The sequence below is a fragment of the Boleophthalmus pectinirostris genome, unplaced genomic scaffold (genome assembly GCF_026225935.1).
Source record: "Boleophthalmus pectinirostris isolate CB_2022bp ecotype Guang Dong unplaced genomic scaffold, ASM2622593v1 HiC_scaffold_14, whole genome shotgun sequence".
Taxonomy (NCBI): domain Eukaryota; kingdom Metazoa; phylum Chordata; class Actinopteri; order Gobiiformes; family Gobiidae; genus Boleophthalmus; species Boleophthalmus pectinirostris.
The window spans coordinates 20,233,189-20,255,163 of record NW_026571047.1 but is presented as its reverse complement, the minus strand read 5'-3'; the positions used below and the strand labels follow the sequence as shown (position 1 = coordinate 20,255,163).

Sequence of the window (21,975 nt, the reverse complement as noted above, 5' to 3'; positions counted from 1 at the left end):
ATGCGTGTAGAAGTATGTGACAGATGCCAAGTATGAAACCTACTGAAGACCACAAAGATATTTTAAGAATGCAGTGATAGAGGTGACAGGATGAGTTCAAAGCAGATAATTTACAATGTTAACACCCAAATTGACAAATAAAAAATGAAAAATTGTACCGAGGCTCCTGTTGTTGCCGATTTTGGGTCTTTGTGAAATGTCAGAACTCCATGTTGAAGAACTGTCCAAGTCTGAGCCCAGTTTTTCCTAAGAGAAAGAAAATACGTATAAGAGTTTAGCTCTGTTCATTTTATTAGAGCAGCATTAAATTGTATTGTATATATTGTGTAGTAGTACAATTTTGCTCAAAAAGGAGTAGGAAGAGTGTAGGCTTATAAACTCCTACCCCTTTCACATTCTAGATATTGACAACTGTGACTCAACTTTGTACATCAAACTTCATCACATGAACATAGGACGTCATTTCCTAGTGAGCCAGAGTGTTGACACTTTTTTAAATATTCCATCCAGTCTGTGTATTTGCAGAGGTCGCTAGTGCTAGGCTAGTGCATGTCAATGGCCATAGTTATCCTGACACTAAAAACAGTTTTACCCACTCCACAAAACACCAGAAGCAAATCTATTATTACACCAGACTGTCCATGTGAATGTCTGTATTGACAGAATAATGTTTGAAATAAAACTAACCTTGTATCACATGAATCATCACATGTTGAGGGACTATTTTCTCATATATCAGTCCGCCGCTTCCAAGCTTTCTATCAGGAAGTACAACTCACTACTGCTCACACATAAATCCTTCATATGCCAAGCTGGTTTTACTTCTAAACTTATTCTATCAACACAAACATTCACATCAACAGTCTGGTGTTATAATAGATTTGTTTCAGGTGTTTTGTGGAGTGGGTAAGTGGCAGGAAAACTATGGCCATTGACATGCACTAGTCTAGCACCAGTGACCTCTGCAAATACAAGGACTGAATGGAATATTTTAAAAAGTGTCTCCACACGTCTCCAACACTCCTACGTCCAAAATTCCGAACTGTGCCTTTAAGTTCCTTAAGTTTTTTTGTTCTTATTTTGTTTGTCATGGTTGGACAAAGAAACCTGGGGGCAAAGTAAACCCTGAGACCTTCAAATACTCCCATTTAGAACTAAAAAGACAAATTTTAGGTGAAAAAATTGGTCGTGGCTCACCTCACTTTCTTTCCATTTTCACATATTTTAGTTTTGTTGAGAATTCCAGCTTTTTCCAGATTCTGCACCTGCAAAACGAAAAGGTGTTTACATTATTATTCTGATTAAACGGATAATAAAACATGTCATTTTGATCAACTTTTTGTGTAACTTTTTTGGTTAGGGTTACGTCACCTGCTTGTTTCTATGGATATGTCATTGGAATGTTCCACAGTGTGACATTAAACAGCTCTACGTTACATTTATTCAATTACAGGTGGTTTTAAAGCTCAAAAATACCTAGAAAAACAAGTATTCTGAATGTGAGTGGGGTCGCCTCTCCTCAGATCTGACTAGTAACTTGGTCTGGTTTGGTCTTTATTAAGATAAAACGGTTTAATACCAGACTGTGAAACATTCCAGACAAAGTAATAACATCTCCATGGAGAAAAGCATTCGAAGGATGCTCTACCAGAAAAGTTACACATTAAACCTTTAATATGAAGACACAAAAGCGCATTACATCGCACAAATTAAAACACTGTAAAACACATAAAAGGAAGTGAAAGACAGAAACAGATATCAGACAGCCTCATCTTTGCACTGGAACTATCACATCATGTGTTATCTGATTTTGTTTTTTTAAGTCTAGGGTAAATGCCTTATTAAAATACACCACAAAACTCTCAAAATAGCAATGCTTCATTTATGGAATTTGTGTCTCATGGTTGAAACTAGTTAGCCGAGCCAGTTTGACAGCTTTGTTCAGAAAGAAAACATTGAGGACAGCTGAGAATGAGAGTTAACTTTATACTTACAAAATTGTATCGAAATATCGTGATACCGTATCGTCAAAGTTCTCACAATAATCACAATATATTGAATTACAAGTCTCTTTGCTTAAATTAGGAGTTATGGTGCAGCAATAGCTATAAAAAGACAGAGGGAACTACATAGACCATGATCCTTTGTTCCATTTCAGTGAAGATATAACAGTTCTAAGCACTTTTAAGTCTTTTGATTAAGGCATTTTAAGAGGAAAAAGAGGCATATTAACAGTTTAGTTTAGCCTCCACAAAATATCGCAATAAATATTGTACTGTGAGATGTATATCGTGAAAATATCGTACAGAAATTTGGATATTGTTACATTCCTAATCGTGAGCTTTCCCACAATATCGCAGTAAATATCGTACCGTAAGGTTCATACCGTGACAATATCGTATCGTGAGAGTTGTATATTGTTAATTTATTTCAGTTTTGTAATAAAGCTAAAAGAAACCTGACTGTTACCTGCTGTAAAACTGACATGCAAATTAATTCTCTTATGGGGACAGTAAAGTATTTCTTATCATAAAAATAAATTAAAGATCTAAAATAGGCCAAACACAACAATAAAATACAATACAAAATAAGCACTGAAAAAGCTGTACATGGATTCAAATTTAACCTTATACTGAGAAGTTAAAGGTGCACTGTGCAACTTTTTTTGGTGGAGGGTCTGTCAAACGCTTTTTCTCTATAGACATGTTATTGCTTTGTCTGGAATGTTTCACAGTATGGCATTAAACCTTTCTATTTTCCTGGAGACCAAACCAGACCAAGTCACAAGTCAGATCTGTCAGGAAGAAACAGAGGGAGGACCCAGAACGCAGGACTGCTTCAGTTGTTTAATGTAACAAATCCAAAAAAAACAGAAGAAACCAAATAATACAAACTGCAACAGACATGATACTGACAAAGACAAAGACAAATACAATGGACCAACCCAGGGCAGAGGAGAAGACAGGGTATAAGCACAAAGATACAGGGGTAACACATTAGACATGAAGTAAATCTCTAGACTAGAAGCAGACAGGACAAATGTCAAAATAAAACACCAATGGCACACTACACTACAGGAAAAAGATACACCAAAAAACCAAAAGCAACGACTACAGAACATGAACATGAACCATGACAAGATCTGTCAGAGTGCCTGTTTTTTAAAGTATTTTTGAGTTATAAATCACCTGTAATTTAATAAATGTAAAGTCGAACTGTTTAATGTTGTGCTGTGAAACATTCAAGACAGATAACATCTTCATGAAGAAAAGCATTTGACCAGAAAAGTTACACAATGCACCTTTAAATGAGAGACTGCATGATTTGACACCGTTGGTTAGATAGGCATTGCTATCTACAGACTGGGCTCAGGATTGACTCTTAAAACTAAGCACCCACGTTATAGCGCAGCCACCTGGACGTCAGATAATAAGGGTTTCTGTACGGCCTGAACCCAAACGCCTTGAGAGAAGAAGAAGAGAAAGAACAGAAAGAAAGAGAAACCAGAGAGGAGAGCAAGGATAAAAAAACAACCTCACTTATATGAACTTTACTTTACTTTATATGAACTACACTATGAAATACAACACAACAAATGCTTTCCTATTATGTAACTATATTAGGGTTTTGAAACTAGATGTTGCAAATGTAAATTCTATTGCCTAAAAATATATAATTTCATCATCTTATTAACTTTCAGATATCATTACTTAAACTAGTTTTGAATCTAGATACTCAAAGTTTGTAGACAGTGAAAAATAGATCACATAAATGATTTACATGGTGATATTAAAGGCACTACTATTATTTTATGTTGAAAATTTTAGCTGTACTGTCTAAAAATAAGTATGATTTTATCATCTTATCAATTTGTGGTATCAAAATTGGTATTGAGAAGTCCTTCGAGGAACTGAGTTTGAAATGTTATCATCATAATCAGATTTAAGACATCAACGTCTGGCTTGCGTGAACACCATGACATTCTATTTTAAAGATATTGTGGCTTCTAAAATTCTCAGTTATCCAATACTGATATCAAAAAATCATGAATAAAATAAATAAATAAGTAAAAATTGGTAGAGTTTGAGCATTCCTAGTGTGAAGAAGGGATGTGAAGAGCTATGATTTGGTAGAAAAATAAAAAAAAAATACTCACATTGTGCTGAATTTCTGGTGAGTTTCCAGTGCTGGAGCTGTCGCTGCTGTAGTCGGACGTGGTTCTTCTGTGAGTGGCGACGAACCTCTGACAAAACAAAATAACAAAATACAGTTTGAATTTCCCAGTTTGGCATTTTTAAGATTTCAAAGTTTACTTCCTGACTGACTGAAAACCCTGACATTACACTAGGTTATTTCAACTTCTTAGCAACCGTGAGTCCACAGAAATTATAATTTGATAAGTAAAAATGTAAGAAAACACCTTTATTTTGTTGAAATCATGTTTGAAGTACCAGAAAAAATGTGTTTCTTGGTAAATTGTGTTGAATTTTTGGATAGAATTCTCTTTACCTTCTGCAATTTTAAACATATTTTTCAAATTTTCTTCACAAATTGCTTATCAATTCCTGTAAAACTTTCATTTATATCGACAACAGGTACAACATTAAATCTGGTTGTGGGTCGGTTTAATACAATTCAATTCAAGCTTTATTATCAGACTGAACAGGTCCATATAAAAGCAAACAGACAGAACTTGCAGTGTCTAAATATTTGTCATAATCTGGATAGTTAAGCTCTGTTGGTTAATCAGAGCAACGATGGGTGTTCACTTTAGTCAAGTTAATGGCAACACCGCAGACACAGGGACATACCGGTCTACATTCCTGACATATTTATTCACTATTAAGGCAGAGTGATTATTGAAATGCAAAATACTTGACTAATTCAAGGCTAGATCAGCAAAGGTGACTAATCTGTAATAATAGTCTGAATGTATTATAGTATGCTATTTTCAGATCTTTGTTATAATGTTGAATCTGTGTATCATTTGTTCATTTGTTTTTCAAAATAAAACCTAAAAAAAATAAGAAAAAAAAAAATATTTTCTTCATTATCTTCGAAACCAAAATGAAAAAAAAAAAAAAACGATTTTGATTTTGTGTTTAAATGAATAATGGAAAAAATGGATAACGGTCGTTTCCCATTTCCGTGACTTTAACTGCGATACCAGACTTTTGCACTGTATACGGATAGAACCAGGACTAAACCAGGACTAAACCAGGACTGAATGTTGGGACAGGCCCGGAGTTGTGCCCGTGTAGACTGTCGGGTGATCAGGACTGAGACCAGGATCAGACTGGAACTGAGACCAGGACCAGACCGGGACCAGGACCAGGAATGAGACCAGGATTGACCAGTTTAGTCCTGGTTTAGTCTGGTTTAGGCCTGGTTTAGACTTGGTTTAGTCCTGGTTCAGTCCTGGTCTCCCGACAGTCTACGCGGGCACATCCCCGGGCCTGTCCCAACATTCAGTCCTGGTTTAGTCCTGGTTCAGTCCTGTTTTTGTCCTGGTTCAGTCCTGTTTTTGTCCTGGTTCAGTCCTGTTTTTGTCCTGGTTCAGTCTTGTTTTTGTCCTGGTTTAGTCCTGGTTCAGTCCTGTTTTTGTCCTGGTTCAGTCCTGTTTTTGTCCTGGTTCAGTCCTGGTTTAGTCCTGTTTTAGTCCTGGTTCAGTCCGTATACGGCGCAAAAGTCCAGCATCACAGTTTAAAATCATGAAAACAGCCGTTATCTGTTTTTTCCATTATTCATTTAAACACAAAATCAAAAACTGAAAAACCAAATCGTTATCTGTTTTTTTTTTTTTTTCATTTTGGTTTTGGAGAGAAATAATGTAGAAAATAGTTGTTTTTTCATTTTCTTATTTTTGGTTTTATTTTGAAAAATGAATGAACAAATGCTACACATATTATGTAGTTTCCTCATCACAACCAGACCTGGAGTTGTGTTTTGTTTCATTCACACATGTTTAACTCACAAACCTGCATGTTTAGACTGAGTTCTGTGTTCTTGTGCTGTCATGTGGTAATACAGTAAGTGCTCCACTGCGTTTTTAAACTCCATACACCTTCACTAGAATCATTTGGATCATTCAGACCTGGAATTTGCAACCTTTACTAAACAAAAGGTAAAAGACAGCTCCTAACTTGAAAACTACTGCTTCATGACATCATAAGGTGGAGTTTTGAAGATGTAGACAGACTAATAATGTGGGATTACTCAAACATTTGTGAATGAAACGAAAGGAAACAACATTATAACACGGCTTAAAGCTCACGAGAGTAAATTCTGTGTAATATAGGACCTTTAAAAGTCCTTCTTTTCCTTTGAGCCCACTGTTAATCCCTGTCTGTCCCCGTAGAATATTTGAACCACCTCCCACATGTTTTCCTCTCTTCTTCTTCTCCGGAGGCAGTGCTGCAAATACAGGGCTCTGCTGTAAATTTGCCTTGCTAAACAGTAGTTAAAATCCCTGTTACACCCCTGATACCAGTGGCACCACACCCATGCCATAAGCCTGACACAGACTCCTTGTTCGCGCAGGTTTTTGGAGCAAGAGTTGTGAGTTCGTACCCCGTCGTCCTGGCCTTGGCTCAGAGTAGCTGGCCCCATACTGTGTCTCCAGTTTTTAATCACATTTGGGTTTTCGGGTTCGAGTCCCCCGTTCTCCACACGCAAATGTCCAGAAGAGAAAGGTGCCTGTCAGAATACAAGTGTGTTTTAGTTTCATTCATACATTTCTTTATTTATAAGTGTATTTTTTTCTCACATTACAGTTTTACGTGCAAAACTGGAGTGATCAAAATGAGTAGGCTGCAGTGAGAAACATTTTTTTACAGGACAAAAAAGCAAATAACACAAAAAATTAACTAAAAAACTAAAAAACTGGGCAATCAAACATCAATTAAAGTCCAATCTTGAAAAGAAAAAAAGTAAAAATGAACATCTAAAGTCATTCAAAGTCTTACTGTTTCCTCCTTTATACATAAAAACATACTTTTACAATATTTTCTTACCTCCACAAGCACATTTTTTAAGCAATGATGTCTAACAAACATCCAGGAATAAAATATTATCTGCGAGTTAAAACAAAAACAACTAGACCAGGCTAAAAACAAACCCTGAAGAAGCTTTGGTTAAGTCCAGTTGCTTTTGTTTTAACTCTCTTATCGTAATTTTGTTTTGGGGGAATTTACAAGATGGTTAGTTTAACAAAATATACTTAATCTTATAAAAACAATGTGATTAAAAGAAAGGATTAGAGGATAGGCCAGTAGAATCAAACAGGAACTATAACATGTTTTTGTAGCAGAGGTGAGACCAAGTCGTCGGTTTGAAAGTCTCAAGTAGGTCTGAGTCAAGTCCCAAGTCAAATACAGGCAAGTCCAAGTCGAGTCTCGAGTCACTGGCCCATAAATCCGAGTCAAGTCCAAGTCGTCTGCTTTGAGCTTCAAGTAATTTCAAGTCTTTAAACCAAAGTACCAAATACAGCTTAGATTTTTGCAATTTATTTGAATTTTAAGATAAATTGTACTTAAAAAGTCATGGTATATTTATATATGAGTATTTATAGAGTATGTAAGAGTTGTAGAAATGTTAATGTTTCTTTTTTAAATGTCTTGACAAGATCTTAGTGTGAATCATTATGGTCAGAATAGAAAGAATTCAGATTTAAAAGTGCTTCTCAAGTCTTCTCAAGTCACAGGGTTCAAGTCTGAGTCAAGTCCCAAGTCATTGACCTTCAAGTCCAAAGTCGAGCCCCAAGTCCATTTTATCAAGTCAAGTCTCAAGTCCTAAAAATAGTGACTCAAGTCTGACTCGAGTCTAAATCGCGATTTCCCCGAAGTCCCCATCTCTGTTTTGTAGTATTCACAATACACTGAAAACTCAAGACAGGGGTGGGATTTAATACGTTTTTAATCTTCCCACTCCTTTTTGAGCTCAAATAAGAAATGTACATTAAGTGTACTGGATATTTCTTGTGTTCATTAATCTGCTTGAAATAAATAAACACATACAAATTTTAAAAATTAAAAAGAAAGCTGATATTTTTCTATATTGTCTGTCATCATCACGTTTAAATTGTATGTAAATGTATTTTAGTCAAACTAGTCATTTGTAGATTTGCAGTCATCATATATTATTATCACGGCAAATTCACACACATCTGTGACTATTCTTATTTTATCATTGACATTTTTAGCGAGACAAGAAATGACTAAACCAAGCTCACCAAAAGGAAATTGAAAAAGACGATCGCTAGACAGTACACGGTCAAAGACATCCAGCGCACACAGGCAGTGACAGATATAAGGCGTTGTGTAATTGTAGTGTAATTGTAGTTCAGAGTTGCGTTTACCTCTGGAAGGGTCCACTGTGATTTAGAGCCGTCTCTTAGATAATAGTAGGTCTGGCCCTGTTCATCCACTGACTTGATCCACTGTTACACAACAAGCAGAGAGACACAGAGACAGAGGAAGGGGGTGTAGTTTAAGCAAATGTACTGTGCAAAATCTGCATTAGATTTGACTCACACCTGCCCATTCAATACATTTTAACCAGTGCTGGAACATCATAAAGTAAAAGTAGTAAAGTACTGTACTTAAGTAGAAATTTTAGGTATTTGTACTTATTATTTGTTATTGCCTTGTCTGGAAAGTTTCACAGTATGGTATTACACCTTTCTATCTACACAGACACCAAACCAGACCAGGGTACAGGCCAGCTCTGTGGAGAGGCGACCCCGCTCACAGTCTGAATGCTTGTTTTTCTAGGTATTTTTGAGCTGTAAAGACACATGTTATTGAATAAATATAAAGAAGAGCTGTTTAATGTGATGGACCCCCAACCAAAAAGTTACATAATGTACCTTGAAGTAGATTTGAAAGCAGATACTTTTTACTTTTACTTAACTACATTTGAGAGCATGTATCTGTACTTTCTACAACAGAACTAAAAAGTAAAAGTATTTTTCATTATAGTTTCAGATCTGCTGAAAAGGCTGAGGGTCTATTTTTTATTTTATTTATTTTTTACTTTTTATTTGTACTTTTCAAAATTTTAACAAATGTACATAATATAACAAACAATCTGTGCGGTTCTACTACAAAAAAAGGAAAAAACTTTATACACTGGATTGAGCTTTGTAAATAGACCATTTTGACCATCGCTTTTCAAATTTACCAGCTTTCAGTCTCAAATAATAGGTTACTATTGCGATCCCATAAATTTCCTCCATTATATCTGTCCATTGCTGTAATTTTAAAGGGTCATCCTTCAGCCAGTTCCTTGTTAATACTTTCTTACTAGCCAAGTGAGGGTCTATTTTTAACATATTCATATTCATTCAACAAAAATAAAATCAGCTAGGAAAAAGCATACAAAATTCAACACAAATCTTTATCAAAATCACTACATTTGAAGCTTCATAGGAGTTCAAAATCTACACGAAATACTTTTACTTTTTACTCTTTAAGTAGACTTTTAAACTTAAGTAGATGTTTTCATGTGATACTTTACTGTACTTTTACTTAAGTAACAACATCGAGGACTTCTTCCACTACTAATTTTAACAACCCTATTAATAACTAAGGTTGGGTCATATCATTTTGCTGGTGATGTGTATTTGTTTTTTTTTTTTTGTTTTTTTTATTATTAATTTAAATATCAGTTTATTTATTTATCCTTTTTTAACCAGAAAAAAATCATTTGGATTAAAAACTCCTGTTGGTTTTCAGACTATTTACATTAAAAGCATCAGTCAGGAAGTTAAAAGAGCCCAAGAAAAAAGATCATCTATAGGTGGGAGCCATGGGTATATTGTCCATATAAAAGTGGTATGGTACGTATGCTTTGAACCATGCATTCACACCTTTATTATATAACGCTGAGAACATTTAGTCCCTTTGTACATCACCTGATCTGAACCACTTAAAATGGGAACACTCCACACGAGCTCAAGTTTGAAGATTCTCTCTGACCCAGTTGTCTAGACTAGATCTATGTAGCTTGTCAAACTTCTTCAATCAGATTGGATTACATTTTATTAATATTTTATTAATAAAACTTCGATAGAGAAAAACTGCAGCAGTAAAAGTGAATAAATATAAACACATTCTCACATCTACAGTATATCAAATAAACAGATAGATAACTGCTTTTAGGCCAATGACTGTACATATCTATTTTAAACACTAGAAATTTTGGTTGGTATCATCAACAGCTTCAAGACACTTATAAATAAGGGGATATCCTGCACTTTTGTGGTTAATTGTATTCGCTTTTGTGTGATACAGATCTTCAATCAAGACATAAAAAGACACATCTGAGCATATGATCTGATGAACTGCAAAAAATATTATCTGTAATGCAATCATCCTAATGCACCAAAATATACATGCATATTTATCACTATTACTCACTCCTACCTTGTTACATTTTTCATTATCAGTACTAAATAAATTTCCACAGACTGTCTGAATAATTGCCTCATCATTGCACTAAAATGTAAAAATGGTCAGGACTCACTTGCTCGGGCGTGTGTTCGTTGGTGAAGACCCAGGTCCCATTGGCCTCCACGGTGAGGTTCCAGCCTGACGGGGTGCTGCGGTCCAGAGAGGCGCGTGGGATCACAGTGCGGGTCACATGACTCAGGCTGAAGTCAGAGGGAAAGGTGGGAGAGGTGGGAGAGGGTCCGGCCGCCACACAGTCCTCGTACTGCTCTGGGGGGTCCACAGGGGGATAGTCCTCCAGGGGGTAGTCCTCTTCAGGAAGAGGCGGCTGCCCAAACAGATACAATCAACAAACAAATGAAAACACAAACTCATGAAGCTTTTTCCTTTTCTAGACATGAAAGAGGCTGGCTCCACTGCTTCAGTGTACAAGTATTATGTTTAGCTTCATGTTTGTACACAAATGGCCCCTCACTCCAACTCTTACACAACAGTAAATAGTCAAATGCAACACAAAATGAGCCTAAATATGCAGGGATTGTGTGTAAAACGTGTGTGAATCATACTGTGGCTGTGTTTTTGATGAGGAAACAACAATGCAACAGAGATCAGAAAATAACGTAACATGGGCCCATTAAACTTGATTTTATTTACCTGGGCTTGGGACTGGCTCAAATAATGCAACACTATTGGCTCAAACTTATAGTGTAACATTTCTGGTAGAGGGTCCACCCCCTTCTTGTCTCCTTGGGGATGTGATTGTTGCGCGTAGAATGTTCCACAGTATGGTATTAAACTTTAATTTAAACTTTTATTCCATTACAGGTGTTTTTATTGCTTAAATATATCAAGAAAAACAGGCATTCTTAGATGCACTGAGATGCCTTTCCATAGATCTGACCTGTATTTAGGCCTAGTTTAATTTCTGCTCATCTTCATGGAGATAGATGAGTTTAAAATTTCACATTGCAGACAAAGCAACAGTAACGGCTCCATGGAGACAAGCAGTTGAACTCTTCACAAGAAAAGTTACACAGAGCACCTTTAAGAATAAGTCAATTCTCATTTCTTGAACTTAAAAATGTGTGGAGATAATCCATACAATCTCAAAGTCAAATAATTATACTGTTTATGATACATAAAAGCTTTGCATTTTGAAATCTTGTATAATAATTCCCACCTAGAAATGTAACCTAAAAAACAATACTGGAATATTGTATTGTAGGAGCTATGGCAATATCGAAAGAAGGAAATTTCCCTATTACAATATGTGACCTTTTACTTCCTATATTACACAAAATTTACTTTGGTGAACTTTAAACCATGTTGTTACTTCATCAAAAATATACCTGGAAATGTGTTTTGTTCCACTCACACATGTTTGAGTAACACTTATTATTAGTCTGTCTACATCCCCAAAGCTCAAAATGCTCTGACGCAGTAGTTTTCGAGTTAACAGCTCCTTTTAGCTTGCATTCAGTAAAGACTGGCAATTCTAGGGCTGAAATTATCCAAATGACTCTAGTGAAGGTGTATGGAATTTATGAACATAGTGGAGCACTTCCTGTATTGCTACATGACATCACAGTGTGGGACAGAGCGCTTTCTGTTTGAGAGAGAAACACAAACCTAACTGCCTATAAATATGCAGGTTTGTGTGTTAAACATGTGTGAATAAAACAAAACACAACTCTGGGTGTGTGTCTTATGAGGAAATGACATTATAAATATCAGAAAATAGCATAATATGGGCCTTTTAAACTTGTACCACACTAAGTTATGATATTTATTATACAATAGCGATGTGATTTTAGTAGGACATTTATAATATGCATATCAGCTGGGTGAAGCTGGCAAAATCAATGTACTTATGTAATTTGTGCCTTTGTTGAAGAGACAATGGATTTTCTATAGATTTCTCAGGACACTCTTTGCATCGTAACACATGTGAGAGTGGACATGCTTGTGTTCATCCTTGAAACACCTCACCTACTTTACTCAGAGCTCCATGACTTTGATTAATAACCTTTCCATGACCCACTGTGGTATTTCTACGCCTGTTGTTTTTGAGTATGAGGAAAGAGGAACTTGATTTCCTTTGTATTGCCTTGGTTCTGTTCAAATGAAATTTGACAACATGTAAAAACTATTTTATGTTATACATCTGGCCATAACTTCCTCTATGATATTATTACACCCATAAACAACAGTATTATGACCAATGTCTGAGCAATGCTGAATTATTATTAATTGGCTTAGTGACTGGACTGTGACTGGAGGGGTTAGTATGTAGGCTCCCAGCAAAATGATCCCATGCATGTCCAAGTATATGCACAAAATATGCACAGTAAGCCAGTCTTTCATTGTATACTACTGACAATGAACCTAGCTTTAGATCTGCTGAAGTTACCTAGTAGATTTGAAGAATGGGTCAAATGCAAAGGACAATTTTCCCAACTTGTAGATGGAGCAATATGGTACTTTTTCTTTATATTACTGGGGAACTTTTTACTATTTTCTGTCCTTTTCATATATGTTTTAGAGTCTGTATAGTCCAGATAACAATTGTGATTATCCAAATCTGATTATTATATATGTTTAATAGACAGCTAGTCAGTATTAGAATATATAGAATTGTTTTGGGGGGGAAATCCTACCTAGGCTGACACCACTTAGTGCCTCTGCTCAATTTAATTTCTCTCCAGCGACTAGGTCAGGAATCGGGATACACTGTTGTAGAACGCGCACCGGCCAATCAGTGAAGAGCCGTGAAGCCATGACGTCAAACTCAAGCGCCTGTCTGGGTCCCTTTTGTGGTACAACACAACAGTAAACAAATCGGTCGAGATGGATGTAGACGAAGACATACATTCTGTGTTGGCAACAATTCCCGAGATTGAGGATTTAAAGCTGGAACAAAGAGAATGTTTGGTGAATTTTATCAAGGGGAAAGATGCTGTTGCCCTTCTTCCTACAGGATTTGGTGCATTACGTACGCCACGACCAAATAGCAGCGATTGGTTAAATTAAAAAGTATCCGCCTACCTTCGTGCTAACCTCATTCCTAATACTGCAAAGTCAGAAGGTTTCCATGAAGTGAAACTGGCTGATGAATCAGGCTAGGGAAATTGTACTACAGGGTTATCAGGTCACCAGCAAAAATAGCATTCAGTATTATCGTTATAATAATATCATCTATATTTTCTTTAGCAATGCATTCTACTTTCAAAGTTGTTATGGTGACAGACCTATCAACACGGACTACCACCCTATATACTAGTAATACATACAGTGTATTTTGACCACACCATTGGAGCTGGGACAAGAGCTCGTGTCAAGTTTTTGCAAGATAAAATTGCCACAAGATTAGTGCACACAAGAGGAAATATTATCGAGTGAGATTTTTTACTATGCGATTATGTTCCCACAAGACACGACATGGGTAAACGAGTACGAGAAAAGACCTAACTTATGGTGAGTATTTTGTGCAGTTCAGTTCATAATTTTGCCCTTAAAAAGTTGTATCTATTTTATCTAATATATTTTCTTTCACTGTAGAAGTATGTTTTAAAACTACTTTGTCCAAAAAAAACATCTCACAAGATAATTATGAGCAATTTTAGGTCTTGTCCCATTCATCATCAAAAGCTTGAACTAAACACATCAACGTTTTTGCTACTAAACTATTTATATGTTTTGATTTTTTAATAGTTGTGTACATTTTAATGCAAAATAGCTACATTTGCAGCTTTCTCGTCAAAAACAGTCAAAACTTGAGTGTGTGCTCTGTGGTAATTGCAATTTCAAGTACTATGTAACATCACACAGAACTGCCCTGATTAAATAAAGGCGTTTCTGATTACAAAATCTGGCTGCAGAAGGGCGGAGTTTGAAGTGTGGATACCTGTTAGATCAACCACACTGTTCTTTATGCCTCCAGACCCCGCCGATCTTTTCCCCAGGCTCTCCCCTTTAGTGCTCCAGGTGCTGCCCGAGTTTAGCGGCTCTATTTGAAACGTGGTCATGGAGGAGTGTATATGTTTAGTCCTACTTTAAACGGACTTGTCTATGTAGGTGGGTGCGATTTGAAACCATTCTAATCAGACCATTTTCGCAGCAATCCCTCGGGCTATTCTGAAACAGGACAGCGCCGCTAAATAGAGCACCGCCGTGTCCTCTCTTACCGGGCCGTCCTCGTGAAATCTGTGCACGCTCATAGGCTCCATCATGGGCGGGTCCCAAGACGTCTCCCCAGACATCGGGTTGTAAAAGTAGGTCCGACCACTTCTCTCATCCACCAACTCTTCCCAGTCGGAGGAGGGCGAGGCCGGGGAAACTGTTGGAGACTGCGGAGGCGACGGAGAGTGAGGGTGGGGCTTAAGTTCGGAGGGGGAGGAGTCTGTGAAGGGGTTGTCCCAGGTGGTTTCTCCCGTGGCAGGGTGGTAGTAGTAGTCCTGGCCGCTGTCCTGGTCAAAGTGGACCTCCCATCCTTCGGGGTCGAGGAAGGACGGAGAGGACGGAGAGAAAGAGGGAGGGGCAGAGGGAGGGAGGGCGGAGATGCTCTTTCGGACCTGGGCTACGTTGACGTAAACAGCTGTATGGTCATTGTCTACCTGTGGAAAAAACAAACAAAGCAGGTATTAAAAGAAAGCAACATAAATACTGGTGTAATTCTAGTTCAGATCTATAGTAGAGCGTATGCTTATACTCCTGAAGATGTTATTGCTTTTCTTGGAATATTTCACAATATAGTGTTAAACATATCTATTGTCATGGAAACAAGCAGGTAGTGTTACTAGGTAAGGTACAAGGCAGAGGTTGGACCAAGTCGTTGTTTTGCAAGTCTCAAGTATGTCTCAAGTCTTTGACCTCAAGTCTGAGTCAAGTCCCAAGTCAAATACAGGCAAGTCAAGCTGGATGGTTAAGTCCAGTTGTTTTTGTTGTAACTGTTTTATCGTAATTTTGTTTGGTGGGAATTTACAAGATAGATGGTCAGTTTAACAAAATATACTTAATCTTATATAAATGATAAAAGAAAGGATTAGAGGATAGGCCAGTAGAGTCAAACATAAACTATGACATGTTTTGGTAGCAGATGTGGGACCAAGTCGTCCTTTTGCAAGTCTCAAGTAAGTCTCAAGTCTTTGACCTCAAGTCCAAGTCAAGTCCCAAGTCAAATAAAGCCAAGTCCAAGTCGACTCTCGAGTCATTGACCCATAAGTCTGAGTCGAGTCCAAGTTGTCTGCTTGGAGCTTCAAGCCATTTCAAGTCTTTAAACCAAAGTACCAAATACAGCTTAGATTTCTGCAATTTATATGAATTTTAAGATAAATTGTACTTTAAAAATCATGAAATATTTATATATGATTATTTATATAAGTATACAAAAGTATAAGAGTATATAAAAGTTGTAGATATTGATTTAGTATTTTTTTCCTTTTTAAATGTCTTGACAAGATGTTAGTGTGAATCATTTTGGTCAGAACAGAAAGAATTCAGATTTAAAAGTGCTTCTCAAGTCACAGGCCTCAAGTCCGAGTCAAGTCCCAAGCCACTGACCTTCAAGTCCAAGACGAGTCCCAAGTCTTAGTCCATTTTATTAAGTTGCGTCTCAAGTCCTAAAAATAGTAACTCAAGTCTGACTCAAGTCCAAGTCACAACTCGCAAGTCCACACCTCTGCTACCAAGTTAGATCACAATAAACGTTTCCTAGATATATTTAGCATTAAAACAGCTGGAATTAACCAATGCAGAATAGTTAAGTTAAATGCTCTGCTGTGACTCTAGGTAAAGCATGTGACACCCCACCAAAAAAATTACATAGTACACCTTTAAGACAATAATACAAGAATGAGTAATAGCACGGCAGAGGATAGAAACAAACAGAAACCACCAACATCACCAACAGTCAGGGGCATGTAGACATAGACACATTTTTATCAAACACAGAGAAAAAATAAAAGAATTTACTTGCAAAAATGTAAATAGGATTATAATTGAGATTTCAAGATGTCTTAAAGGGTGCACAGACTACTCTTATACTCTGACAGGATTGTGAAACAAAACAAATATTACAATGACAAAGTATCATAATAAAGTGATAATAAATGATCAGAAATGTGAAAGTTAACATGTTAAATCCTTTCGTACAGTTGCAGAATGAGTAACCGATAAACTATAAACAGTAATTTCCAGAACTGTTTCATGCACTGAATGAAATGAGTCAGCAAGAAGTGAGAGGTTGTCCTGAGATTCAATAAAAAATCTGATGCTAAAAATAAACTTGGCATTTATTTAAAAGTATAAATTTGTCATTACTATTACTGTTGACTACGGGTGAAGTGTGAAGATAACACTTTATGTACCTCACTCGCAGCTCACAAGTTTTTATAAAGCTCTTATTGGCTTATTTTGTCTTTGTTGCTCTCAAACAGGAAGTGGCCTAAAACAGTGAAAACACACACACTTCTGAGAGCAACGCCCATCCCACATTAAACTGTACATCACCTCATTCCTGTGTCATCATCTGTTGCACCAACACCCACAGAAAAACAACCCAAAGTGTGGTAAAAAGTCTAAGTTTCGCTGGATTTAAGCAAAGCGAAATAAGGACTTGAACTTATGATTAGGGACACACTGATACAGCTTTTTCAGTTCTGATACAGGTTCAGCTTTTAAGAGAGACTAAAGACAGCACTGATTTCTTTTAAACACAAAGGAAATAAAACTGAAGTGATAGAAATGTGTCATGTACCTCTTATTTATCCCTCAAGAAACTACTGAAACTAAGACCAGTAAAAAGTCTTATAATATAAATTTATATGTCCAACCAGGATATCGGCAAAAGTCTGGTGACATTGATCTTTGTCGGTAAGGTGTTGCCTGAAAGATAACTAATATGATTATTAATATGAAACAGACTCAGCTTGGGCCAATGGTAGAAACAAAAAGCAATGTGTTATTTAGGGTTGTAACGATATCCAAGTCTCACGATACGATATTGTCACAGTATGAATCTCATGGTACGATATTTATTGCGATATCGTGGGAAAGCTCACGATATGGTGGGGAGGTTTATGATTAGGGATGTAACAATATCCAAATCTTATGGTACGATATTTTCATGATATATATTCCACAGTACGATATTTATTGCGATATTTTGTGGAGGCTAAACAACTAAAACTGTTAATATGCGACTTTTTCCTCTTAAAATGCCTTGACAAGACTTAAAAGTATTTAGAACTGTTATTTCTTCTTGTAGTCTACACAGAAATGGAACAAAGGATCATGGTCTATGTAGTTCCTTCTGTCTTTTTCAAGTTATTCCTGCACCATAACTCTTCATTTAAGCAAAGAGACTTGTAATTCGATATATCGTGATGGTCCACAATATTATTGTGAGAACTTTGACGATACAATATCATGATATTTCGATTATTTTTACATCCTTAGTGTTACTGTCTCCATGTAGTGGCCATTTCTTTTCTGAGAATGATCCACAAGGCCAAGTTACACGTCATATCTATGGAGAGGCATCACATACATAGGCCACCTTTCAAAAGCAGCAGTTAGTAGTTTAAGTAATAGTGTAGTAGTAGTAGTAGTAGTAGTAGTAGTAGTAGTAGTAGTGTGTATATTATGTAGAGATATTAGTTTCCATTCATTGAGTGGTAAACAAATACCTTTTGATGTAGTGTTAATTTAAAAATAGAAGTAGCGCTATGGCAACAGGAGCAATGTAATAATGATAGTGGTATTTGTTGTACCTATAGTAATAATAATGGTAGTAGTACTGCAAGTAGAACCAGTAATCTGAGAGACTTTATTGTATGTAGAGATCCACTGATACGAGTGTTTCTACAGCCAATAAAGATTCTTTAGGATCCAGAGCAACTGATAAACCGATAAACTGCAACGATATTTTGAATTTCAATATGAAGGGCAAGTTTTGCTCATTTACCCAAGTGTCAAATGAAACAGAAAACGTACACCTATGCCCGGATAGAGGTGCAAATGCAAACAGCAGATGCTTCAAAGTGAAAAAATGCATTGCAGCATCAGTTTTAATTTACCCAAGTGTAACATGTGACATTTCTATAATCTCAATTACTGTCTAAACTGTAAATTGATCTATATAAGACAAATCTCACATTTATAGCAATGATTTTTAGATAGCCATAATCAGTTTGGTCTCATAAACTATTCAAATTAGGTTTAGTCAAGTGGCCGGTCCATACATAATACTGTTTTACGACCTATCATGTCCATAAAGAAAAAAGGCCAATCAAAATGTCCTCAAGCACTCATTTTGGTCAATCATATATTATATAAGAAATAAAAAGATACAGTAGAGATAGTATACAAGTACACAAGATGACACATTCTAATCTACATCAGCAGTGGAACATAAAGTAAAAGTAGTTAAATACTGTGCTTAAGTCAAAAAAATGTAGGTATCTGTACTTCACTTGAGTACATTTTAAAGTGGATACTTTTTACTTTTACTTCACTACATTTGAGAGCAGGTATCTGTACTTTTTACTCAATTTTGAACAAGGCTGGCAAGTAAAAGTTCATAGTCTGTGCAAAAAAATATACAAAGAAAAAGCTAAAAGAAACTGAAAGAAAGAAAATACTTTTATTTAAGCAGATTTTTTCATGTGATTTGACTTTTCCTTGCGCATTTCTTAACAAAATCGAGCTCTTCTTCCACCACTGAACAACATACACACACACATTTCTGTCATGTTTACTTGACAAAAATAATAAAGTAGTCTATTCGAGTTGCTGCATGCACATTACATGCAAATCCAGATATCCATGGCAACTGATTTGTTTAAAGCAGTGAAACTTACATCACAGACTCTTTCTATCTCCGACACTGATCCGGATCAATTAGGGGCAGATGGAAAAACCCAAAATGCAAAAACGTTCTTTATACAAATGTTAGTAAAGTTTTGACTTACTCGGGTGTAGATTAGTGAGTGACCTGATGTTGTAGTAGCAGAGATCGGTTGACAAGTGGAACGAGAATGTCTCTTTCAAACCAACTTTTGCATATAGGTATTTTTAGCTGACACGTACAGAGCTGCTTTCATTGTTGTATCATTAAATAGCGCTGCTGTTACTAAGCGATCGAGTGAAGTCTGCCTATAACTACGCTGTCAGTTTGTCTGCATCGCCTTAACCAGTTGGTCCACTTCAATAAAACATGACTAAAATCAAATAAGAAAAACTGGGTTAGTACTTTAGTGACAGCAGTTAAAGGTGCACTGTGTAACTTTCCTGGTAGAGGATCCATGGAAATTTTATTGCTTTGTTAGAAATGTTTTAGTGTGGAAATAAACTTTTCTATCATCATGGAATCCAAACCAGGCCAAGTTACTGGTCATATCTCTGGAGAGGAAACCCGCTCACAGTCACAGTCACAGTCAGCTGACCAAAATGTATCTTAACTGAGTAATAATTGTATTTATTTTTACTTTATTTATCCTATTTATATTTGGGACAAAAGTAGAAAAGTTTAATTTAGTCCTTATATAAATACTTTGTTGACTAGTAGTTTTTCTGCATAAAAAGTTGTTTTTTGGATTGTTTAGTGGACTCATGGATCATCAGGACATGTTTTTTGTTGACCAAGAGTTTCTTAAGTCAACTACAGCCCTATAATGACAAAAATTATTAGTTATTTTTGATAGTTTGGAAGTATTAATTTGAAATAACTGTGATTTAAAAGTCAAACAATCTTAATAAAAGAGCAGCCCTAATCCAGAACGGCTGTCTCTTTCTCGGTACACTACGTGATGCCTGAGCTATAAGAATAAAACCTAGAATTACATTAGAAAGACACTAGAAAAACAATAGTTGTCCACACAAACTGAAAATATCAACACCTCAGACAAAAGCAACCAACGTCAGAAAGCAATGTTCACACCACCACACAGACCACAACAGACTGGGTCTAAACCTAAAACAAACTTAACCGGATATGACCCGAGATCAGAACTAAATCAGCATTAGACCAAGACTAGATCAGAACTAAACCAGGACTAATGCAGGACTAAATCAGGGGTAGACCAGGATTAGATCAGAACTAAACCAGGACTAAACCGGGATTAGACCAGGACTAGATCAGAACTAAACCAGCAAAGTCCTTGAAAAAGCTGTTTACCAACAGCTTATGAACTTTCTCCAAATGAACAACTCCTTTGATGTTTTCCAGTCAGGTTTTAGAGCCCACCACAGCACTGAGACTGCTCTTATCAAGGTGACAAATGACATCCGCCTGAACACTGATGCAGGCAAAGTCTCAGTCTTGATCCTGTTAGATCTGAGTGCTGCTTTTGACACTGTCGATCATGGGATCCTCTTACAGAGACTAGAGGACTGGGTGGGCATCTCTGGTACTGTATTAAACTGGTTCAAGTCCTATCTAGAAGACAGGAAGTATTTTGTTGAAATTGGAAACTGTGTCTCAGATCACATGGCCCTGACCTGTGGGGTGCCTCAGGGGTCAATCCTGGGCCCCCTGTTGTTCAATCTCTACATGCTGCCATTAGGCCAGTTAATAAGCATCAATAATGTGTCCTACCACAATTATGCAGATGACACTCAGATCTACGTCTCTCTGGCAGCAGGAGACTATGGGCCAGTGGACTCACTTGGTCACTGCGTCCAACAGATCAGTGTGTGGATGCAAAACAACTTTCTCCAGCTAAACTCTGACAAGACTGAAGTCATAGTGTTTGGTCCACAGAAACAAAGGGACAGTGTCAGCAGTCACCTCCAGTCTCTCTCCTTCAAATCAAGCAAGAAATCTAGGGGTAATAATGGACTCAGACTTGAACTTTAACAGCCACATTAAATCAATAACATCTGCAGCCTTTTACCATCTAAAAAACATAGCAAAAATCAAAGGTTTACTGTCTAAAGCAGACTTGGAGAAACTTATCCATGCATTTGTCTCCAGTAGGTTAAACTACTGTAATGGTCTGCTCACTGGTCTCTTAAAACGAGCTGTGAGACAACTGCAGAACATCCAGAATGCTGCAGCTCGGGTCCTTACTCGAACTAGGAAGTACGACACATAAGTCCTGTGCTCAGGTCTCTGCACTGGCTTCCTGTGCCTCAGAGAATAGACTTTAAAGCAGCTCTGCTTGTGTACATGTCTCTCCATGGCCGAGCACCAAAGTACATCTGTGACATGTTAGTGTCATATGAACCATCTCGCACTCTGAGGACCTCAGGGACCTGCTGGTGCCCAGAGTCAGGACTAAACAAGGGGAGTCGGCGTTTCAGGTTCATGCAGCTAAAACCTGGAACAGTCTTCCTGAACATGTGAGACAGGCTCTTCTGTGACGCTGTTTAAATCCAGGCTCAAAACATTTCTGTTTAACTGTGCATATAACTGAAAGGTTTTCATTCCGCACTCTTCTCTCCAATTTATGTCTCTCTTTTTTAATTTTAATCTTCATGATTATTTATGTTTTGATTTGTTTTTATTATGATTTTAATGTATTTCTTA

General features: G+C 36.8%; 1 protein-coding gene across 2 annotated transcripts in view; it reads right to left on the bottom strand.

Moving 5' to 3' along the window:
• Window positions 1-21,975, bottom strand: part of arhgap27 (Rho GTPase activating protein 27) — a 58,769-nt gene that overhangs the window by 13,509 nt on the left and 23,285 nt on the right. For both annotated transcript variants that reach the window (XM_020918129.2, XM_020918130.2), the window contains 7 exons: window positions 14,633-15,061; window positions 10,525-10,776; window positions 8,357-8,437; window positions 6,571-6,696; window positions 4,157-4,243; window positions 1,198-1,265; window positions 159-246 (listed from right to left, as the gene is read on the bottom strand). In XM_020918129.2, the coding sequence (XP_020773788.2) occupies window positions 159-246; window positions 1,198-1,265; window positions 4,157-4,243; window positions 6,571-6,696; window positions 8,357-8,437; window positions 10,525-10,776; window positions 14,633-15,061 (1,131 nt within the window). The remainder of the gene's footprint in view (window positions 1-158; window positions 247-1,197; window positions 1,266-4,156; window positions 4,244-6,570; window positions 6,697-8,356; window positions 8,438-10,524; window positions 10,777-14,632; window positions 15,062-21,975) is intronic.